Source organism: Bufo gargarizans, chromosome 1, assembly GCF_014858855.1.
Source record: "Bufo gargarizans isolate SCDJY-AF-19 chromosome 1, ASM1485885v1, whole genome shotgun sequence".
NCBI lineage: Eukaryota > Metazoa > Chordata > Amphibia > Anura > Bufonidae > Bufo > Bufo gargarizans.
In genome coordinates, this window is record NC_058080.1 from 85,126,642 (window position 1) to 85,145,170 (window position 18,529).

The 18,529-nt window shown below is 43.0% G+C and overlaps 1 protein-coding gene across 1 annotated transcript in view; it reads right to left on the minus strand.

Moving 5' to 3' along the window:
- Positions 1 to 18,529, minus strand: part of DTHD1 (death domain containing 1) — a 70,837-nt gene that overhangs the window by 6,886 nt on the left and 45,422 nt on the right. Inside the window, exons 4-7 of the mRNA XM_044276072.1 lie at positions 16,798 to 17,042; positions 11,064 to 11,222; positions 9,784 to 10,073; positions 5,829 to 6,073 (exon numbers count right to left, since the gene is read on the minus strand). Of these exons, the coding sequence (XP_044132007.1) occupies positions 5,829 to 6,073; positions 9,784 to 10,073; positions 11,064 to 11,222; positions 16,798 to 17,042 (939 nt within the window). The remainder of the gene's footprint in view (positions 1 to 5,828; positions 6,074 to 9,783; positions 10,074 to 11,063; positions 11,223 to 16,797; positions 17,043 to 18,529) is intronic.

Sequence of the window (18,529 nt, forward strand, 5' to 3'; positions counted from 1 at the left end):
AAAGGGATGTGCGTCAAACCGGCTAGTCCCAGAGCTGCGACGAGATTTCGCCCATTATTGCACACCACCAGGCCGGGCTTGAGGCTCACCGGCAGCAACCACTCGTCGGTCTGTTGTTCAATATCCCGCCACAACTCCTGCGCGGTGTGGGGCCTGTCCCCCAAACATATGAGTTTCAGAATGGCCTGCTGACGTTTACCCCGGGCTGTGCTGAAGTTGGTGGTGAAGGTGTGTGGCTGACTGGATGAGCAGGTGGAAGAAGAGGAGGAGGAAGCCGAGTAGAAGGAGGAGGCTACAGGAGGCAAAGAATGTTGCCCTGCGATCCTTGGCTGCGGAACTACGTGCACCAAAGAACGCTCCGCCTGGGGCCCAGCCGCCACTACATTTACCCAGTGTGCAGTTAGGGAGATATAGCGTCCCTGGCCGTGCTTACTGGTCCACGTATCTGTGGTTAGGTAGACCTTGCCACAGATGGCGTTGAGCAGTGCACACTTGATTTATTGGATACTTGGTTGTGCAGGGAAGGCACGGCTCTCTTGGAGAAGTAGGGGCGGCTGGGAACGACGTACTGTGGGACAGCAAGCGACATGAGCTGTTAGAAGCTGTCTGTGTCCACCAGCCTGAATGACAGCATTTCATAGGCCAGTAGTTTAGAAATGCTGGCATTCAGGGCCAGGGATCGAGGGTGGCTAGGTGGGAATTTACGCTTTCTCTCAAATGTTTGTGAGATGGAGAGCTGATGGATGCTGCCGTGTGACATGGTGGAGATGCTTGGTGACGGAGGTGGTGGTGTTGGTGGTACATCGTCTGTTTGCTGGGCGGCAGGTGCCAACGTTCCTGCAGAGGCGGAGGAAGAGGCCGAGGCGGCAGCAGCAGAAGAGGTAGCAGGGGGAGCCTGAGTGAGTTACTTGTTTTTAAGGTGTTCACTTCACTGCAGTTCATGCTTTGCATGCAGATGCCTGGTCATGCAAGTTGGGCTAAGGTTCAGAATGTTAATGCCTCGCTTCAGGCTCTGATGGCACAGTGTGCAAACCACTCGGGTCTTGTCGTCAGCACATTGTTTGAAGAACTGCCATGCCAGGGAACTCCTTGAAGCTGTTTTTGGGGTGCTCGGTCCCAGGTGGCGATGGCCAGTAGCAGGCGAACTCTCTTGGCGGCGGGTGTTCTGCTTTTGCCCCCTGCTCCCTCTTTTGCTACGCTGTTGGCTCGGTCTCACCACTGCCTCTTCCTCTTCCTCTGAAAGTCAGTGGCTTAACCTTCATTCCATGTAGGGTCTATGACCTCATCGTCCCCTGCATCGTCTTCCACCCAGTCTTCCTCTCTGACGTCCTGTTTAGTCTGCACACTGCAGAAAGACGCAGCAGTTGGCACCTGTGTTTCGTCATCATCAGAGACACGCTGAGGTCTTATTCCCATGTCCTCATTATCAGGAAACATAAGTGGTTGTGCGTCAGTGCATTCTATGTCTTCCACCACTGGGGAAGGGCTAGGTGGATGCCCTTGGGAAACCCTGCCAGCAGAGTCTTCAAACAGCATACGAGACTGCTGCATAACTTGAGGCTCAGACAGTTTCCCTGATATGCATGGGGGTGCTGTGGCAGACTGATGGGCTTGGTTTTCAGGCGCCATCTGTGCACTTTCTGCAGAAGACTGGGTGGGAGATAATGTGAACGTGCTGGATCCACTGTCGGCCACCCAATTGACTAATGCCTGTACCTGCTCAGGCCTTACCATCCTTAGAACGGCATTGGGCCCCACCAAATATCACTGTAAATTCTGGCGGCTACTGGGACCTGAGGTAGTTGGTTCACTAGGACGCGTGGCAGAACGGCCACGTCCTCTCCCAGCACCAGAGGGTCCACTAACACCACCACGACCATGTCCGCGTCCGCGTCCCTTACTAGATGTTTTCCTCATTGTTACAGTTCACCACAATAAGAAAAAACATTATTTGGCCCAATGTATTGAATTCAAATTTAGGCCTTTTTTTACAGGCACCTAACACTATCTGGCTATCTATTTAAGTACCGTATTACACTAATACAGGCACAACAGTAACCACAGATTTAGCTGAATATAAATTGTAGGCCTAGTATTTAGGCCCTGGATGACAGGTTTCCTTTTACGGACAGAATTAGACTTGGAGATGCACAGTAGCGTGTGAAGTTATTGAGGATGACCCTATCAGCACTTGAATTTGCACCTTCAATGTAATATACCCTTTTACTGACAGAAATACACTATGTGAGATGCACAATAGTGCGTGCAAATTTAAAAGCTTATGCTTTCAGCAATTGTAATTTAACAGTTTGTGTAATATACCCTTTTACGGAACAAAAATACAATTGGAGATGCACGCTGAGTGTAATATACCCTTTTACGTACAGATTTAAACTTGGCCTGCAACAGCAGAAACCACAGATTTAGGCCTCCTGCACACGACCGTTGTGTGCACCCGTGGCCGTTGTGCCGTTTTCCGTTTTTTTTGCGGACCCATTGACTTTCAATGGGTCCGTGGAAAAATCGGAAACTGCACCGTTTGGCAGCCGCATCCGTGAGCCGTGTTTCCTGGCCGTGAAAAAAATATGACCTGTCCTATTTTTTTCACGGCCAACGGTTCACGGGCCCATTCAAGTCAATGGGTCCGTGAAAATCACGGATGCACACAAGATTGTCATCCGTGTCCGTGATCCGTGTCCGTGATCCGTGTCCGTTTTTTCCTATCATTTCAATGGCAAACTTGACTTAGATTTTTTTTTTCATTTTTCATGTCCGTGGATCCTCCAAAAATCACGGAAGACCCACGGAAGAAAAAACGGGCACGGATCACGGACCTACGGACCCCGTTTTTGCGGACCGTGTAAAAAAACGTTCGTGTGCAGGAGGCCTTAGGGTATTGCTATGTTGGGAATTGAATTTCAACCCAGAACAAAAACTGCTTTGACGGACACTAAAAACGTGTCCAGCCACAGCTGGAACACCAGATTTAGGGTATTGCAATTTTGGCAGTTGAATTTCACCCCAGAAAAAAAATATATCCTTTGCCAGACAGCAGACAGTATTACAATTGGCTAGCCACAGCTGAAACATCAGATTTAGGGTATTGCTATTTTGGCAATTGTATTTCACCCCTCAATAAAATAGCAAGCACAGCCAAGCCCCTGATGTAGGATATAGCAAAAAAAAAAAACACATTATTGATGGTTAAATGGACTAGGTGGCACAAGACACAAAATGGCCGCCGATCACCCCAGAAAAAAGTGATAGAAAAACGCTCTGGGCAGCCTAAAAACAGTGAGCAATTAACTAGCAGAAGTTGAATGATTCACAGCTGTAGATCGATCACTTCATTAAGTGTTTTTGCTGAGTAAATCCCTGCCTAAGCTCGCCCTAACAGCAGCTGCATCCTCTCCCTACACTGATCAGAGCAGAGTGATGTGTGGCGCTACATGACTCCAGCTTAAATAGAGGCTGGGTCACATGCTGCACTGGCCAATCACATCCATGCCAATAGTAGGCATGGCTGTGATGGCCTCTTGCGGCAAGTAGTATGACGCTTGTTGATTGGCCGCTTTGCAGCCTTTCAAAAAGCGCCAAGAAAGCGCCGAACACCGAACCCAAACTTTTACGTAAATGTTCGGGTTCGGGTCCGTGTCACGAACACCCCAAAATTCTGGTTCGCTCATCCCTATTAGTAATGGCACACTTGTCATCTCTACAATTGAGAGACTCCTGGGAAAAATGAAAGACTTGCCTTATGAACAGCCCAGAAAGCAGCCTATGATGGGCGTAATGCTAGGATGCTGCATAACCATACTCAGCTACCGGCATTCAGACACACATTGAGGGGATGGCAATGAATCACAAAAAAGGTCTGTGGCCTCCAGAAAAACAATTTTTAAAAGTTAGCGCCAATCTCATTCAACGGTTTGAATGTTTGCATATTTAAACCTAAAATGCCTTATCACCATAAACAAAATGATAGAGAGAAAAACTTTATTCAAGGAAAAAAAAAAAAATACAACACTAATGGTGGTTTTAGGAACAGCATTTTCGGAAAAGCACCATTGCAGTTTTTTCAAGCAAAAATCTGAAGTCTTTCCTTTAGGGTCCATTCACACGTCCATTGTTTCTTTCCTGATCTGTTCCGTTTTTTGTGGAACAGATCTGGACCAGTTGCGTACCCGTTCATTTTCAATGTCCGATTTTTTTCAAGACCCATTGAAAATGAATAGGTACGCAACTGGTCCAGATCTGTTCCGCAAAAAACGGAACAGATCAGGAAAGAAACATTGGTCGTGTGAATGGACCCTTATACCGTATTTCCCATTCCTTAAAGAGTTTGTCTGGGCCAGGGGTGTAGCTATAGGAGGTGCACAGGTACCTGGCCCCGGAGCTTGAGGGGGCCCAAAGACCCTTGTGCTTCAGAAAATACTGGTATTATAGAAAGTACATGCTGGTCAAGTTTCACCTTTGGCAGACGGAAGGGGTTAGGTCAAGAATTTGGCATAGAGAGGGGGGAGGGTTCTGTTTCAATTTCTGCCTGAGACAGGACGAAGGCTATGTGCTTCCCTGCCCCTGGCAACAAAGCCCTGATGAAGTGGGGGCCCAAGCTGAACTCTTGCACCAGGGGCCATGAGCCTTCAGCTACATTCCTTGTCTGGGATTTTACTTTTGATGGCCTATCCTCAGGATAGGTCATCAGTCTCAGATCAGTACACTTTAAAATACCCTTTAAGAATACACTTTTGGCTTTGGTTCAAGAAACTTTATGGAAAGCTTCATCAACAGATGTGCATTTTATCCCAAAAAAATGCTGTATGTATAATTACACTTAAACTTCCTATTTATTAAAAAAAAATTGGCTTAACAAAACCATCATTTTTGTTTATATGGTGACATTTTTGATTTATACATTATACATGCATATTTTTCTTGTATGTTTACTGTCCTATAGAGAAGTCTAAGGGGAAATGCATGAAAAAAGACATACTGTACCTAGTGCATGCTTCATAAAAATATACAAAGTAAAGAAATAATGCAACAAACAATGCACTGCTTGGAATGCGTTTTATATGTTGCCACAATGACCCACATTTATTAATGTCAGTGCACTTGGACACTGCTATATACTGTGCCACAATTTGGTGGAAATTGATGCAATTTGATACAATTTGGTGCATCTTTAGCACAATTTGACACATCAAGTTCCAGTGAATTCCTTTGCACTTAGCTCGACAGGTAGAGTGATTTACCAAAAAAGATATCTGGCTTCAAATAAAGGACTTTGGCCTAATATTTGACATTGTATCACAATTCTTGTGTAAAGGTTGGTCTCCAACTAAGCCAACCAATAATTGGTATACAGTTAAATAAAACCTATCTATGCCTGCATCCAGCCTGAGCCACTGTAATAAATCTGGTAAATGTTTAGACAGCCATTAGTAAGATTAGTAAATCTAGAAAAATACAGTACACCAAGAAACACGTTGAACTAAGTGTTTTTTCCCAAAAAATCTGTAACCTTAAAGGGAACATATTAACCAATTTTTGAAGTTGCTGCATATATTCTACATTCTGTTTTGACTTTTTAATTTCCTTTTGGTACTTTTAGCATGGTAAACAGCCTCACCTAATGGCATACTACTCCTGAAATAAAAAAGACTTTCTATGAATATTGAGTTTTAAAAAGGCCCTTTCTGATGTAAGTGTTCCTTTAAGATGTGTCCTTAAAAATAGAAAAATATACATTTTTATATTTGTACAGAAACCCTTAAAATTAATGGATTTCTAAAAGTGTATAATACAATTAATTAGCAAGCATATACCTTTGGAAGTATTACTGACAGCTTGCAGACTGGATTCCGTTGCTGTATATAATTGTCTTTGGACAGTCCCGACTTGTAACTTTCTGAAACTTCTTCTTTGGATATTATATAAAAGGCAGCAGTCCCCTTATAATGTGGGGAACTATAGTTTCCAAACTCATCCACAACACTAAGGTCCAAGTACTTTTTCTGCATTCTTTGTGAATGAAATGTGAGTTTAAATGTGTTTCCGGACTCTTGACCATCTATTAGTAAACATATAATAAAATCATTATCACATTTAAAAGCCATCTACAAGGTCTTCTGGTAGAGAATGTATTGGGTTTGAGACTTTTCATTTAGTTTGATTTGTCTGTCGGGAAAGCCATAAAGAACAGATGGGTAAAGATTAGATTGGTGGGACCAAAACCACTGAGCCAGTAGCAATCATGCTGTGGTTTTAGTGGAGAGTCATCAATGTGCAGTCCCTAGACATTAAAATAAATGGGAAGTACAATATAAGTGACATAAAAGACATCATTTAGGGAAACTCAATTCTAAATGTATAAAACATCAAATATAATCTGATGAGCAAAATCAACTCCTTGCTAAGGCCCTGTTCTCATCTGTTAAGAGCCTTCCTTCCATCAGATGTCTATGTCAGATGAATATACAGTATCTTCCCGAATTATACCTCAAATGGCTGCAAAAGATCCTGATGTATAGAAATACAGAGACATGTCACCCATAGGCTAACATTGTAAGATGCAATGTATAACATACAGTATAAATTTGTACACATTTTATGTCATAACATAGTTTACTGCACATTAATACTGGTAGCATAGTCCACTATGCTATTCTATACTGGGCATACAGATTCATACTGGGTAAGTGTAGGTCCAAAGGACACTCTTTTGCCACTTTGTCACTGGGAAACTATGGATATGTTCAGTGTACTGTACATGCCTGAAACTTGCCTGAGCGTGCTCCTGGTTAGCAGTACTTATGCAAAGGCAAGTGAAGGCATCTGGCGCTAATACAGGAAGCAGTGTTTCTGTGCATGTTCCAGACGTATAACTTTGACCAGAGGTACCTCTAGCCAGTATCAGTCTAAGAAAGGGGTCATGTGAACAAGTCACAATACTGACACCATCTCACAGCTCATGAATGTGGCAGATGTCCGGTGGGCACTTTTACTCCGTCAATATTGGACCTTTACTATGTAAACTCTTCAGAATTTTCTATATTTCTGCATAAATTTGACCTAAAACTACAACAGATTTTTTATACAAGTCTAAAAAGTAGATAAAGATAACTAAATCAAACAAATGATTAAAAAATATTCAACTTAGTCATTTATTTATTGAGGAAAATGATCCAATGATGTAGTGAGTGGCAAAAGTATGTGAACCTTTACAATTAGCAAATAATTTGAAGGTGAAATTAGAGTCAGGTGTTTTCAATCAATGGGATGACAATCAGGTGTGAATGAGCAACCTGTTTTATTTAAAGAACAGGATCTCTTGGTCTGACAAAGAAGATTTCTGAGGACCTCAGAAGAAGTGTTGTTGTTGCTCATCAGGCTGGAAAAGGTTACAAAACTATCTCTAAAGAGTTTGGACTCCACCAATCCATAGTCAATTAAGAGGAAATTCAAGACCATTATTAGTCCCTGGATTGCAAGGAGAAAGCCACTGCTTTCTAAAAATAACATTGCTGCCCATCTGCAATTTTCTAAACAATGTATTGGAACAATGTATTAAGGAGGGATGAGGTCAAAGATATAACTTTTTTAGTTTAAATGAGAAGCCTTATGTCTGGAGAAAGGCACACATTGCATTCTAACATAAAAAAATAACTCATCACATCTGTGAAACACGGTGGTGGTAGTATTATGAATTGGGCCTGTTTTGCTGCATATGAGCCAGGACGGTTTGCCGTCATTAATAGAACAAATTCTAAAGGAACATATAACGACCATAAGCACACATCATTCTACCAAAGAATGGTTAAAGGCTGTGGACACCTTTGTGCACTAAAAATCAATAACCCCATATCTTATTGTAATGCAGCACATAATAAAATTGCACTTGTTTGTTTACTGGTATCAGCTTTGCTTCACATGCTCTCAGAAATTCTCTTCTATGAGATTCACCCATTGTTTCTCATGATTCCTCAGCTCTGTGGGCGTTCCTGTTGATTTCACATGCACCAGCACCAGCTCTGCTGCCCCGCCCCCACATCCTGTTACACAGCACAGCTAGCAGCCACTTACATACAGGCTGCTTGTAATCAGCAGATCTATTTCTCACTTTCCATTCTGTAGAAAGTCCATTATTTGTAGACACAGTAGATATTTCTGCTGATAACGTTAGTGCAGCGATCTACAGTCAGAACCATATCGTTATAAGCAGGATATCTCTCATTACTGACAGCTCTCACTACATGCGCTCTCTTCTGAACACAGTATTTTGTGCAGTCCGCACAGTGAGTGGTCACTTGTCCCACACAGATTAGTATTAGGCTCCTTTGCGCACCTAGGCTGCAAAAAAAGTGTCACACATGTGGTATCGCTGTACTCAGGAGAAGTAGGCAATGTGTTTTGGGGTGTATTTTTACATATACCCATGCTGGGTGAGAGAAATATCTCTGTCAAATGACAACTTTGTATAAAAAAAAATTGAAAAGTTGTCATTTAGAGAGATATTTCTCTCACCCAGCATGGGTATATGTAAAAATACACCCCAAAACACATTGCCCTACTTTTTCTGAGTACGGCGATACCACATGTGTGACACTTTTTTGCAGCCTATGTGCACAAAGGGGCCCAAATTCCAAAGAGTATCTTTACGATTTCACAGGGCATTTTTTACGCATTTGGATTCCAAACTACTTCTTACGCTTTAGGTCCCCTAAAATGCCAGGGCAGAATAACTACCGCACAAGTGACCCCATTTTGGAAAAAAAGACACCCCAAGGTATTCCGTGAGGGGTATGGTGAGTTCATGTAAAATTTTATTTTTTGTCACAAGTTAGTGGAATATTAGACTTTGTAAGAAAAAATAATAAAAATAAAAAAAAAATCATTTTCCGCTAACTTGTGACAAAAAATAAAAACTTCCATGAACTCACTATGCCCATCAGCGAATACCTTAGGGTGTCTACTTTCCGAAATGGGATCATTTGTGGGGTGTTTCTACTGTCTTGGCATTGTAGAACCTCAGGAAACATGACAGGTGCTCAGAAAGTCAGAGCTGCTTCAAATTACGGAAATTAAAATTTTTGTACCATGGTTTGTAAACGCTATAACTTTTACCCAAACCAATAAATTGGTTTATATCAAAGACATGTAGAACAATAAATTTAGAGAAAAATTAATATAAAAATGTAGTTTTATTTTAAAAAATTTACATTTACAAAATAAAAAAAATGTCAGCAGCAATGAAATACCACCAAATGAAAACTCTATTAGTGAGAAGAAAAGGAGGTAAAATTAATTTGGGTGGTAAGTTGTATGACCGAGCAATAAACCGTGAAAGTAGTGTAGTGCAGAATTGTAAAAAGTGGTCTGGTCATTAAGGGGCTTTAAGCTAGGGGGGCTGAGGTGGTTAAGGCATTTTGAGAAATGCCATTGTAAAATGGTCAACCCCTTTAATAATACTTGAAAAACTCTTTTATTTCCTGCCCAGATACTGTCCTTTGTTTTTGTGTGAGCGGAGATTCTCCATGCAGTTTTGGAAGCCAAAACCATAAGTGAATTCAAAAAGAGAAATTGTATCTGTTCTGTGTACTGTGTACTTTATCTCCCATTTTTGGCTTCCAAAACTGCATACAGAAACCTAACCGTGTGGCCGTGCACTTATTCAAGTGTCTTAATCCATTTTACAAGAATAAAGCAATAGCTTATTCACAACAATGATATATAATCTTACCAATTTTTTTAGTCTTAGAACATTGTAGAAATTAGTTTTACCTGATGCCGTTATGTTTCCACAAAATCTAAAGTGAATTTGGTCTCCCTCTTGAAGCTCAATTGGCTCAGATGGTTCAGGGGGTCCAGTGTATCCTGCCTCACTTAGAGCAGGGATTTCCCAATGTAATTCCTTGGATGGAACCAGCTCAACAATGGCTTTGTTACAGTTATCAATTTTTCTATATAGTACAACGTGGACCACTGAGCTGTAGATAGCATATTCCAGGCTCTGAATAAAGCTAATCAAGTGAGTGTTGTCCATAGCTGAGGAAAGACGGACTACAATAAATCTGTAACACGAGAGAATGAGAAGATATTGATTAAGAATAAAATATGGTGATATTTAAGAATAAAAATGTGTAAGCTTTGTACATACAGATGTAAAGTTAAGCAGATGTCTCCTGAGAGTAGTTGAGATACCTGCCCATGCTTAACCCCTTAATGTCTATTAACATGCCTTTTTATAGCAATCAAGGACCTTTTCTCTACAGCGTCATATTTTTACATAGCTGTTTGCACATATTTTACAGTTTTTACCTTCCCAATTGCACATATGTTCGCAGTGTATACAATGAAGGCATTGACATTGCAGGGTCTTGTCATGTGACCCAACACAGACATGGCCATAATAGCTGTCACTTGTCAAGGCTGTTTTTGCCTATGGCTGAGAACAGGTTTGGGAGCAAAGATTAAATATAATAACTGGTTTAGGCCAAGTACTGCACACCTCCCAGAACTTAGCATTTTCACTCTACAGCAAGTTGAAGGAAGAAAAATACTTTGGATATTCGTCTCTGAAAAAGGCCATGGAAAGTTGTGAAGGTGGAGAAAAATATAAATGTAAAAAAATAAAAATAAAGGAAGAAATCTTGCTACAGTCTGCAAAAAAACTGTGACTTGTAAGTGTATGCTGAAAAGAAAATACCAAAGCTAAAAATGCACAGTAATGCTTACAAAACATTCGGAATAACCTGGTGGCTGAACCTGAAATGGCTGTTCACTCATGGTCCTCATATAACTGTGATGGCGAACCTCTGGCACTCCAGCTGTGGTAAAACAACACCCAAGATGCACACTTGCTTGGCTGTTTTTAGAACTCTATACAAATTAATGAAGCATGTTGGGAGTTGTAGTTTCACCACAGCTGGAGTGCCGTAGGTTAGTCATCGCTGTCATACAAATAGACAGCACTGTTGCAAATATTGATGGAAAAGAGCTTTGTCCTAGGGAATTTCATAGTGATCAACGCAGGATCATTGCTGCAATTCTGGTCGAGTTACCTCTCCATATGTTCAGTCACTTCAAATGAGACTATGCCATTCTGAACATTTTTTACCACAATGTCGTCTAAAACAATCCACTGATCTTCTTTTAATGCCAGCAGTTTCAGTAATTCACTAGGATTATCACCGTGTTTCCTCACTGAGGCACTGACTGCTCTGTAATATAAGAAAAAAGACATTTATGGATAATTTGCCACCTATACATACATTGTTCAGCAATTTCTTACTGTAATGGTACTTTGTCTAACATTTATAAAGATACAGTACTTTGGAATATAGTATTTATCTAAATATTTTTTGAGGGAATCCTTTAAGGGCTCCATTGATCATTGCAATATTTTTGCCAGCAAGCCATTTGTTAACACCATTAAGCTCCATGGGAAAATGAATCTATTATGGTTTCTGTTACATGCCGCTTGTAAGAGTGGAAGATTTCTGCTATTTGGCATTTGCAGGTTCTCCTTTGTGCAGATTATTTGCAATATGACCCAATTAGTAATTCTTTAATTCCTTAATTGCACATAGTTTTACTGCTTTTAGAACTACTGCAGTTCCTTTTACTGTCAACTAAGTGGGGAGGGATCATTCATGCTTTGCTACTTTCTGTCCACAGCATAGGAAATACATGTCTGATCATTGACGGCCCAACTGCTGAGACTTCTATCATTCACTAGTCCATGGGTTCCGAGTGTTGCCCTCCCCCATCCCCTTCCCTATTCTTAATCACTGCAGTCATGTTTTAATTGTGTTGTGGAGCTGTGAAAAAAAGGCAAGTACAGTGCTCAACCGCTTCTATCTGCACCATAAATCTTCAATAGAGCGGTTGGAACAGATGGCTCCAAACCCCCATTCTAGGGATTGTGCATGAACTTGCAGTCGATAGGAAATAAATGTAGCTTGATGGATAGTGTCACGGTCAGTGTGGGGGGGGGGGGGGGGACTCCACACTGAACACAGGAGGTTAGGGGAACAGTAACTGGGCCTGGAAACTAGGGAAGAAACAGGTCACCTCCTAGACAACCCTAATCCTGGCCCTAACTATCTATCAATATGAATAGACCCTGAAGGTAGGAATATTCATATGCAGGATACCTAGGCCTTTATATCCCTATTAGGCCCTGGAAAAGGTTAGGACCAGAGACAACCCATTCCTCCCCAGATGGATGAATGAAAGTCTCTGTCTTAGGCTCAGATACAAACAACAGGGAATATAACAAATACAAGCAAACGCAACACTTAACTTCTGTAGACGGACGAGCAGGAACACCAGAGACAAACTCACACCAGCTCAGCCAAACCCAAATGAAGCTATCTATCACATAGATAGAAGGGTGGGGTCATACTATGAAGGGTAGAAGTGATGACCACTATGGAATTATATACAGTTACTGCTAAATACACCTACTACTTAAATACTTCTATGATCATGAGCTTTAAGAACATAAAACGTCCCTGCCATTTCTCTCTAAAATCAGAATGCAGGCCACTGTATATGACAGTCTGTATTCTGTCTTTGTCTATCATGCAAGATCAGTACAAATGCTATAGCAAATGTAAAGATTGTAGTAAAACTCAGGCCCTGATGCCCAAGGAGGCCAAAATGTTTATATTCTACATAAGAGGACAGAAGCTGACAAGGGGCAAGGGGCAGATTTGGCACTGACACTCAGGAACTTTCAGCTACAGGTTTGAACAAGGTGGTTCTTAAACAATCATTGTCTGATGAATATAATTAGAGATTAGCAAAGTTTAAAAAAAATCTATTTGGATGCTTTGTCCAATTTTTCCCCAAATTTTGCTTCGTTCTGAATTAATTCATCATGAATTACATTAAATCAGCTATATCCCGGCCTGCAGGGAGAATGTATCTTGGTGTACATCACTCTGCATTGCAGAAACATACATAGCTAATCTTTTCTGGTAGTGAAACAGTTACTGTGACACTCAGGTGGTGTCACGGCTGTGTCATGGTCTGGTGTAGTGGACCATGACACTTTTGCCGTGCATGCTTGTTGCTTGTGGCAACATGTTGTTTTGCATGTTTTGACACTTCCCCTTTAAGTTGTGTGTCCCTTCCCATCCTGGTGTGTTCGGGGTTAAGATGTGTGCTTGGTGGAGCTGGGTGTGGTCTCTGGCTCATCTTATACAGTGTTGTTAGCCTGAAGGTCAGTTGGTTGTTTGCCTGTATATGTGTAGGAGCTCTGCTCCTTTCTGGATGTGTCATATTACCTGTGTGAGGGCATCCTAGTTGGACATCGTTTGTCTCCCTTTGTCTCCTGTCCCCTCTTCACCTGTTATGTTGTTTGGTGTGGTTTATGTCGGGGTTTAGTTGTTTATGTCATGTCTGGTGTTCCATGTCAGGTCGGTTTGGTGTTGTGATCTGCATGGATGATTGATATTTTCCCCTGTCTGTTGTTACCTCCGAAAGGGGGTCCCATTGGTTTCCCGGAGGGGTGAACCTAAAAGATATTTGCAGCCTTGCCTTGAGCCACCTTGCATCGGTGTCCGCATGGGGGTCCAGGTTGTTTGGTGTTTTTCCATCTTTGCTGTAGCAGTTAAGTGTTTGATGTTCTGGTGTTCTGTTGTTTCTTCAGGCACTTACCTGCCATTCAGTTGCTGCTGATTCTATTTTTTCCCTTCTGTTACTAGTCCACAGGAGACTCCGGTTTGTCTGTTTACTTGAGGACCCGTTTGTTTCCTATCCCAGATCTCTATGCAAGGGACTGTTAGGGTCAATAGGATCCAGGTTCGAGTGTATGAGCTCTCCCACCTTTAGAGGGCGCTCATACGGTCAGGAAATCAGGGTCAGGATTAGGGCGGCTGTAGGAGGTGACCTGCTCCCTATCCCTGTTTTCGGGCTTAGTAATAGCTCTAATTATACGGTGGGGGTTTCCCCCACTCCTCACCATGACAGTATGTCCAACTGAGCCTCTCCGCTTGGTGCCTTCGAAAGAGGGTTCAGTATGTGTCACCTGCCATTTTCTGGCGCACATGCTTATCCTCCGGAGGGAGGGTGAAAGGAGAGTTACTGTTAATGGCGCGGTTCTGGGTAACAGGTGTTGCCATTGTTGTTGAATCGTTGCTTGTGTTGGTGTGTCCCCTTGTTCAGTTCTCAGTTGTTCCTTGCTCTTGGGCTGGTTGCTGGCAGCATTCCTTTGGTGTAGCGGCTGTGTGCTGGTTGGGAATGCTTGCTGATAGCCGCCCAGAGTGTGAACTGTGTCTGAGATGGACGCGGTGTTCAGTATGGTTTCTCCTTACTGCTTGTTGGCTGGCTGTCAGGGGCCTAGTTGGTGGTTCTGGCATGCTGGCGGCAGTTTTGGGGGATGTGCTGACACAGAATCAGAATTTTTTTACTTTATTATTCCCCGTTATTTTTTGGGGAGGGCTTTGAGGGGAGGTTGTGTCATGGCTGTGTCATGGTCTGGTGTAGTTGGACCATTCTGGATGTGTCATCTTACCTGTGTGAGGGCATCCTAGTTGGACATCGTTTGTCTCCTTTTGTCTCCTTTCCCCTCCTCACCTGTTATGTTGGTTTGGTGTTGTGATCTGCATAGATGATTGATATTTTCCCCTGTCTGTTGTTACCTCCGAAAGGGGGTCCCATTGGTTTCCCGGAGGGGTGAACTTAAAATATATTTGCAGCCTTGCCTGGAGCCACCTTGCATCGGTGTACGCATGGGGGTCCAACCTTTAGGGGGTGCTCACACACTCGAACCTGGATCTTACTGACTCTAACGGTCCCTTGCATAGAGATCAGGGATAGGAGACAACCGGTTCCTCAAGGAAACAGACGAACCGGAGTCTCCAGCGGCCTAGTAACAGAAGGGAAAAAATAGAATCAGCAGCAACTGAATGGCAGGTAAGCACCTGGAGAAACAACAGCACACCAGAACATCAAACACTTACCTGCCACAGCAAAGATGGAAAAACACCAAAACAACCTGGAGCCCCATGCGGACACCGATGCAAGGTGGCTCCAGGCAAGGCTGCAAATATCTTTTAGGTTCACCCCTCCAGGAACCAATGGGACCCCCTTTCGGAGGTAACAACAGACAGGGGAAAATTAATCATCCATGCAGATCACAACACCAAACCGACCTGACATGGAACACCAGACATGACATAAACAACTAAACCCCAACACAAACCACACCAAACAACATAACAGGTGAGGAGGGGAAAGGAGACAAACGATGTCCAACTCGGATGCCCTCACACAGGTAAGATAACAAATCCAGAAAGGAGCAGAGCTCCTACACATGTACAGGCAAACAACCAACTGACCTTCAGGCTCACAACACTGTATAAGAAGAGACAGAGGCCACACCCAGCTCCACCAAGCACACATCTTAACCCCGAATACACCAGGATGGGAAGGGACACACAACTTAAAGGGGAAGTGTCAAAACATGCAAAGCAAAATGTTGCCACCAGCAACAAGCATGAACGGCAAACGTTTCATGATCCACTACACCAGACCATGACACAGCCATGACAGGTGGGCACTCCAACAACAGTAGAATTAGACAGCTTTTTCACCCCAATTTGAGAATCAAGGCCTAATGGAATTGCTTATCTATTAAACCAGGTGGACACTGTTCAATTAAATAGCTATGTGGCTTACACAAGGATTGATGCAAACTGCTCTGTCTCTTATGGATCCCTTCAGCTTCAGATTACAGTCCCTACACTGTCCCTGCAGTCTCTGCCTCTGCTTTCTCTACAGTGTGTAAAAACTCCCTACACTGTCCCTGCACTGTCCCTATCCAACAATATTCCACAATTAAAGGCTTCTTAAACATTTTCCATAGCGCTTGTCACGTCTCTCCCTATGCTCAGATCACAGTGAAATGGTGGAGACTGCACAGGGAAAGACTTTTAAAGGGCTGTGACATCACAGGGGCTGGCTATCTGCTGATTGGCTGATTGCATAGCATTATGGGTCATATTGTGTTCCTGGGATTCTTACTTTCACTTTGTAACACATATAGCCACCATTTTAGGATACAAAACAATTTGTTACCACAAAGTGCGAGGAAATTCAAATTCATTGCAAATCAAATTTTTCCTAAACTTTGGATCGAATTCCAGTTCGGATGCTTTGATTCACTCAACACTAAATATAATGCCCCAAAATAACGTAATTTCAACCAGTCAGAAAGGCAGCAATGGCCAGGATGGCCCATGAAAAAGTAGCCCACCTCCAATATCTCCAAATCAAACTGCCTAATAGTAAATCTGTCTTAGTTGTCCATGACAACTAATCAGAGCTCAGCTTTCAGTTCCAGCTCTGAAAAAATTAAAGCTGAGCTCTGATTGGTTTCTATGAACAACTAAGACAGATTTACTATCAGGCAGTTTTATTTGGAGATATTGGAGGCGGGCTACATTTTCGTGGGCCACCCTGTATAAAATAATGTGCTGTCTGCATCCGCAAAAAAAATATAACATGTCGTATTCTTGTCTGAATAGGCATTTCTACAATGGGCCACCTGTTCTGTTCCGCAAATTGCGGAAGGTACAATTTTGCGGACCGCAAAAAACGGAACGGTTGTGTGCATGACGCCTAAGTCTCTGATTATTTTTGTCTTTAAAAGAAACCAGAAATGCTTAATATATTCCAATAATTAAATGCTCGTTTGTGAATAACTTTAAAACTGCAACTAAAACGTGGTAAAGAATTCAGTGTATTAATAAGAGTTAGAACAGCAGTGAAAAAAAATTCCCTTACCGAATCTGACGTGTTCCTGTGGTTTTTGAAGCTGCAGCGCTTGCTGCCCTCTTATTTTCTGCATCATCTCCTGCCTTCTTTTTCTCTGGGTTCGGAGGGCATGGAAGGAAAACTGTGACAGACTTGCGGAAAGCCTGAACTGATGGCTGTTTCACTTGAATGACTGGGCTGCTTGACACAACCGGATGATATATATCATGCTTTGCTTTCAGTAAAGAGATCAATGATGTATCTATTGGTTGAACCTACAAGAATATCACAAAAGTCACAAATGGTTCTGAAATATAAGAAGTAAAAATATGCTATGGGAACCTGACTACTGCCGTAAATGTTGTAGTTAAGGGTTTCCAGTAGCAACAAAAGATTATGGGGGTCATTTATCAAACCAGATATGTCAGGTTTTTGGTCTAAAAATTTAACATGACATTCCATTTTCTTTGGACATTTCTGTGACATTTTCAATGTACCGTATTTTTTGCCCTATAAGACGCACAAGCCCATAAGACGCACCTAGGTTTTTGAGGAGGAAAATAAGAAAAAAAAAATTGGAACCAAAATGTGTGCTTTTGGTGGGCTTTGAACTAATGGTAGCCTATGAATGACACTATTACAGGGGTCTGTGGATGGCACTGTTATGGGGGTCTGTGACTGACACTATTATGGGGGCGTCTGTGGATGGCACTGTTATGGGGGCATCTGTGGATGGCACTGTTATGGGGGCATCTGTGGATGGCATGACACTGCTATGGGGAGATCTGTGGATGACAGATAAATAGCATCTTATGCTATTTTACATCCACAGATTTCCCCCCCCCCCCATAACAGTGTCAGCCACTGTGAATGACCCCCAATACAGGGGGTGGGGGCTGACATCTACAGTAGTTTTTAAATGGCAGCGGGGGCCCAGTGCAGTCATTGTATTCCATTGCACCAGGCCCCGCTCACTGTACTAATGCTATCTACTGTAACTGCAGGCAGGCAATGGTTAACTATAGATATGTTCGATCCAGCACTGAGAAGCCTGTACTTATGCTCATAGCAGGCTGGAGGCAGGAGGCTAGGCGGGCGGGCACTGGCAGCGTAACTTCCTACTTCACATACCTGCGCCGCCTGCTTCATTCATAAAGTGGGCGGAGCAGGCACGTGACGTAGGAAGTTACGCTTCCAGTGTCCGCCCGCCCTGCCTCCTGCCTCCAGCCTGCTATGATCGTAAGTACAGGCTGCTCAGTGCTGGATTGAACATATCTATAGTTAGCCATTGCCTGCCTGCAGTTACAGTAGATAGCATTAGTACAGTGAGCGGGGCCCGGTGCAATAGAATACAGTGACTGCACCAGGCCCCGCTGCCATTACAAAACTAAAGGCTGGCCCCCAGCCCCTCCTCCCTCCTCACTGATACACACGCTGGCCGCGCTGTGCACTGGAGTATCAGTGTAAAAATGTCAGCCTTCGCCCCATAAGATGCACTGCCATTTTCCTCCCACTTTTGGGGGGGGGGGGAGTGTGTCTTATAGGGTGAAAAATACGGTATGTTTAACCCCTTAGTGATTGCCCATACGCCTTTTTAGGGCCGTCACTAAGGAGCCTTAGGCTGGGCCTCTGCTTTTTCACATGAGAGATCCTACTCTAACAGCCCGAACCATCAGGAGTGCCGTTCTGGGCTGCATAACTCCTTACATGCTGTGGGCAATGGCCCCCGCCCCATATAAGCAGTGACAGAGGGAGCGGACTC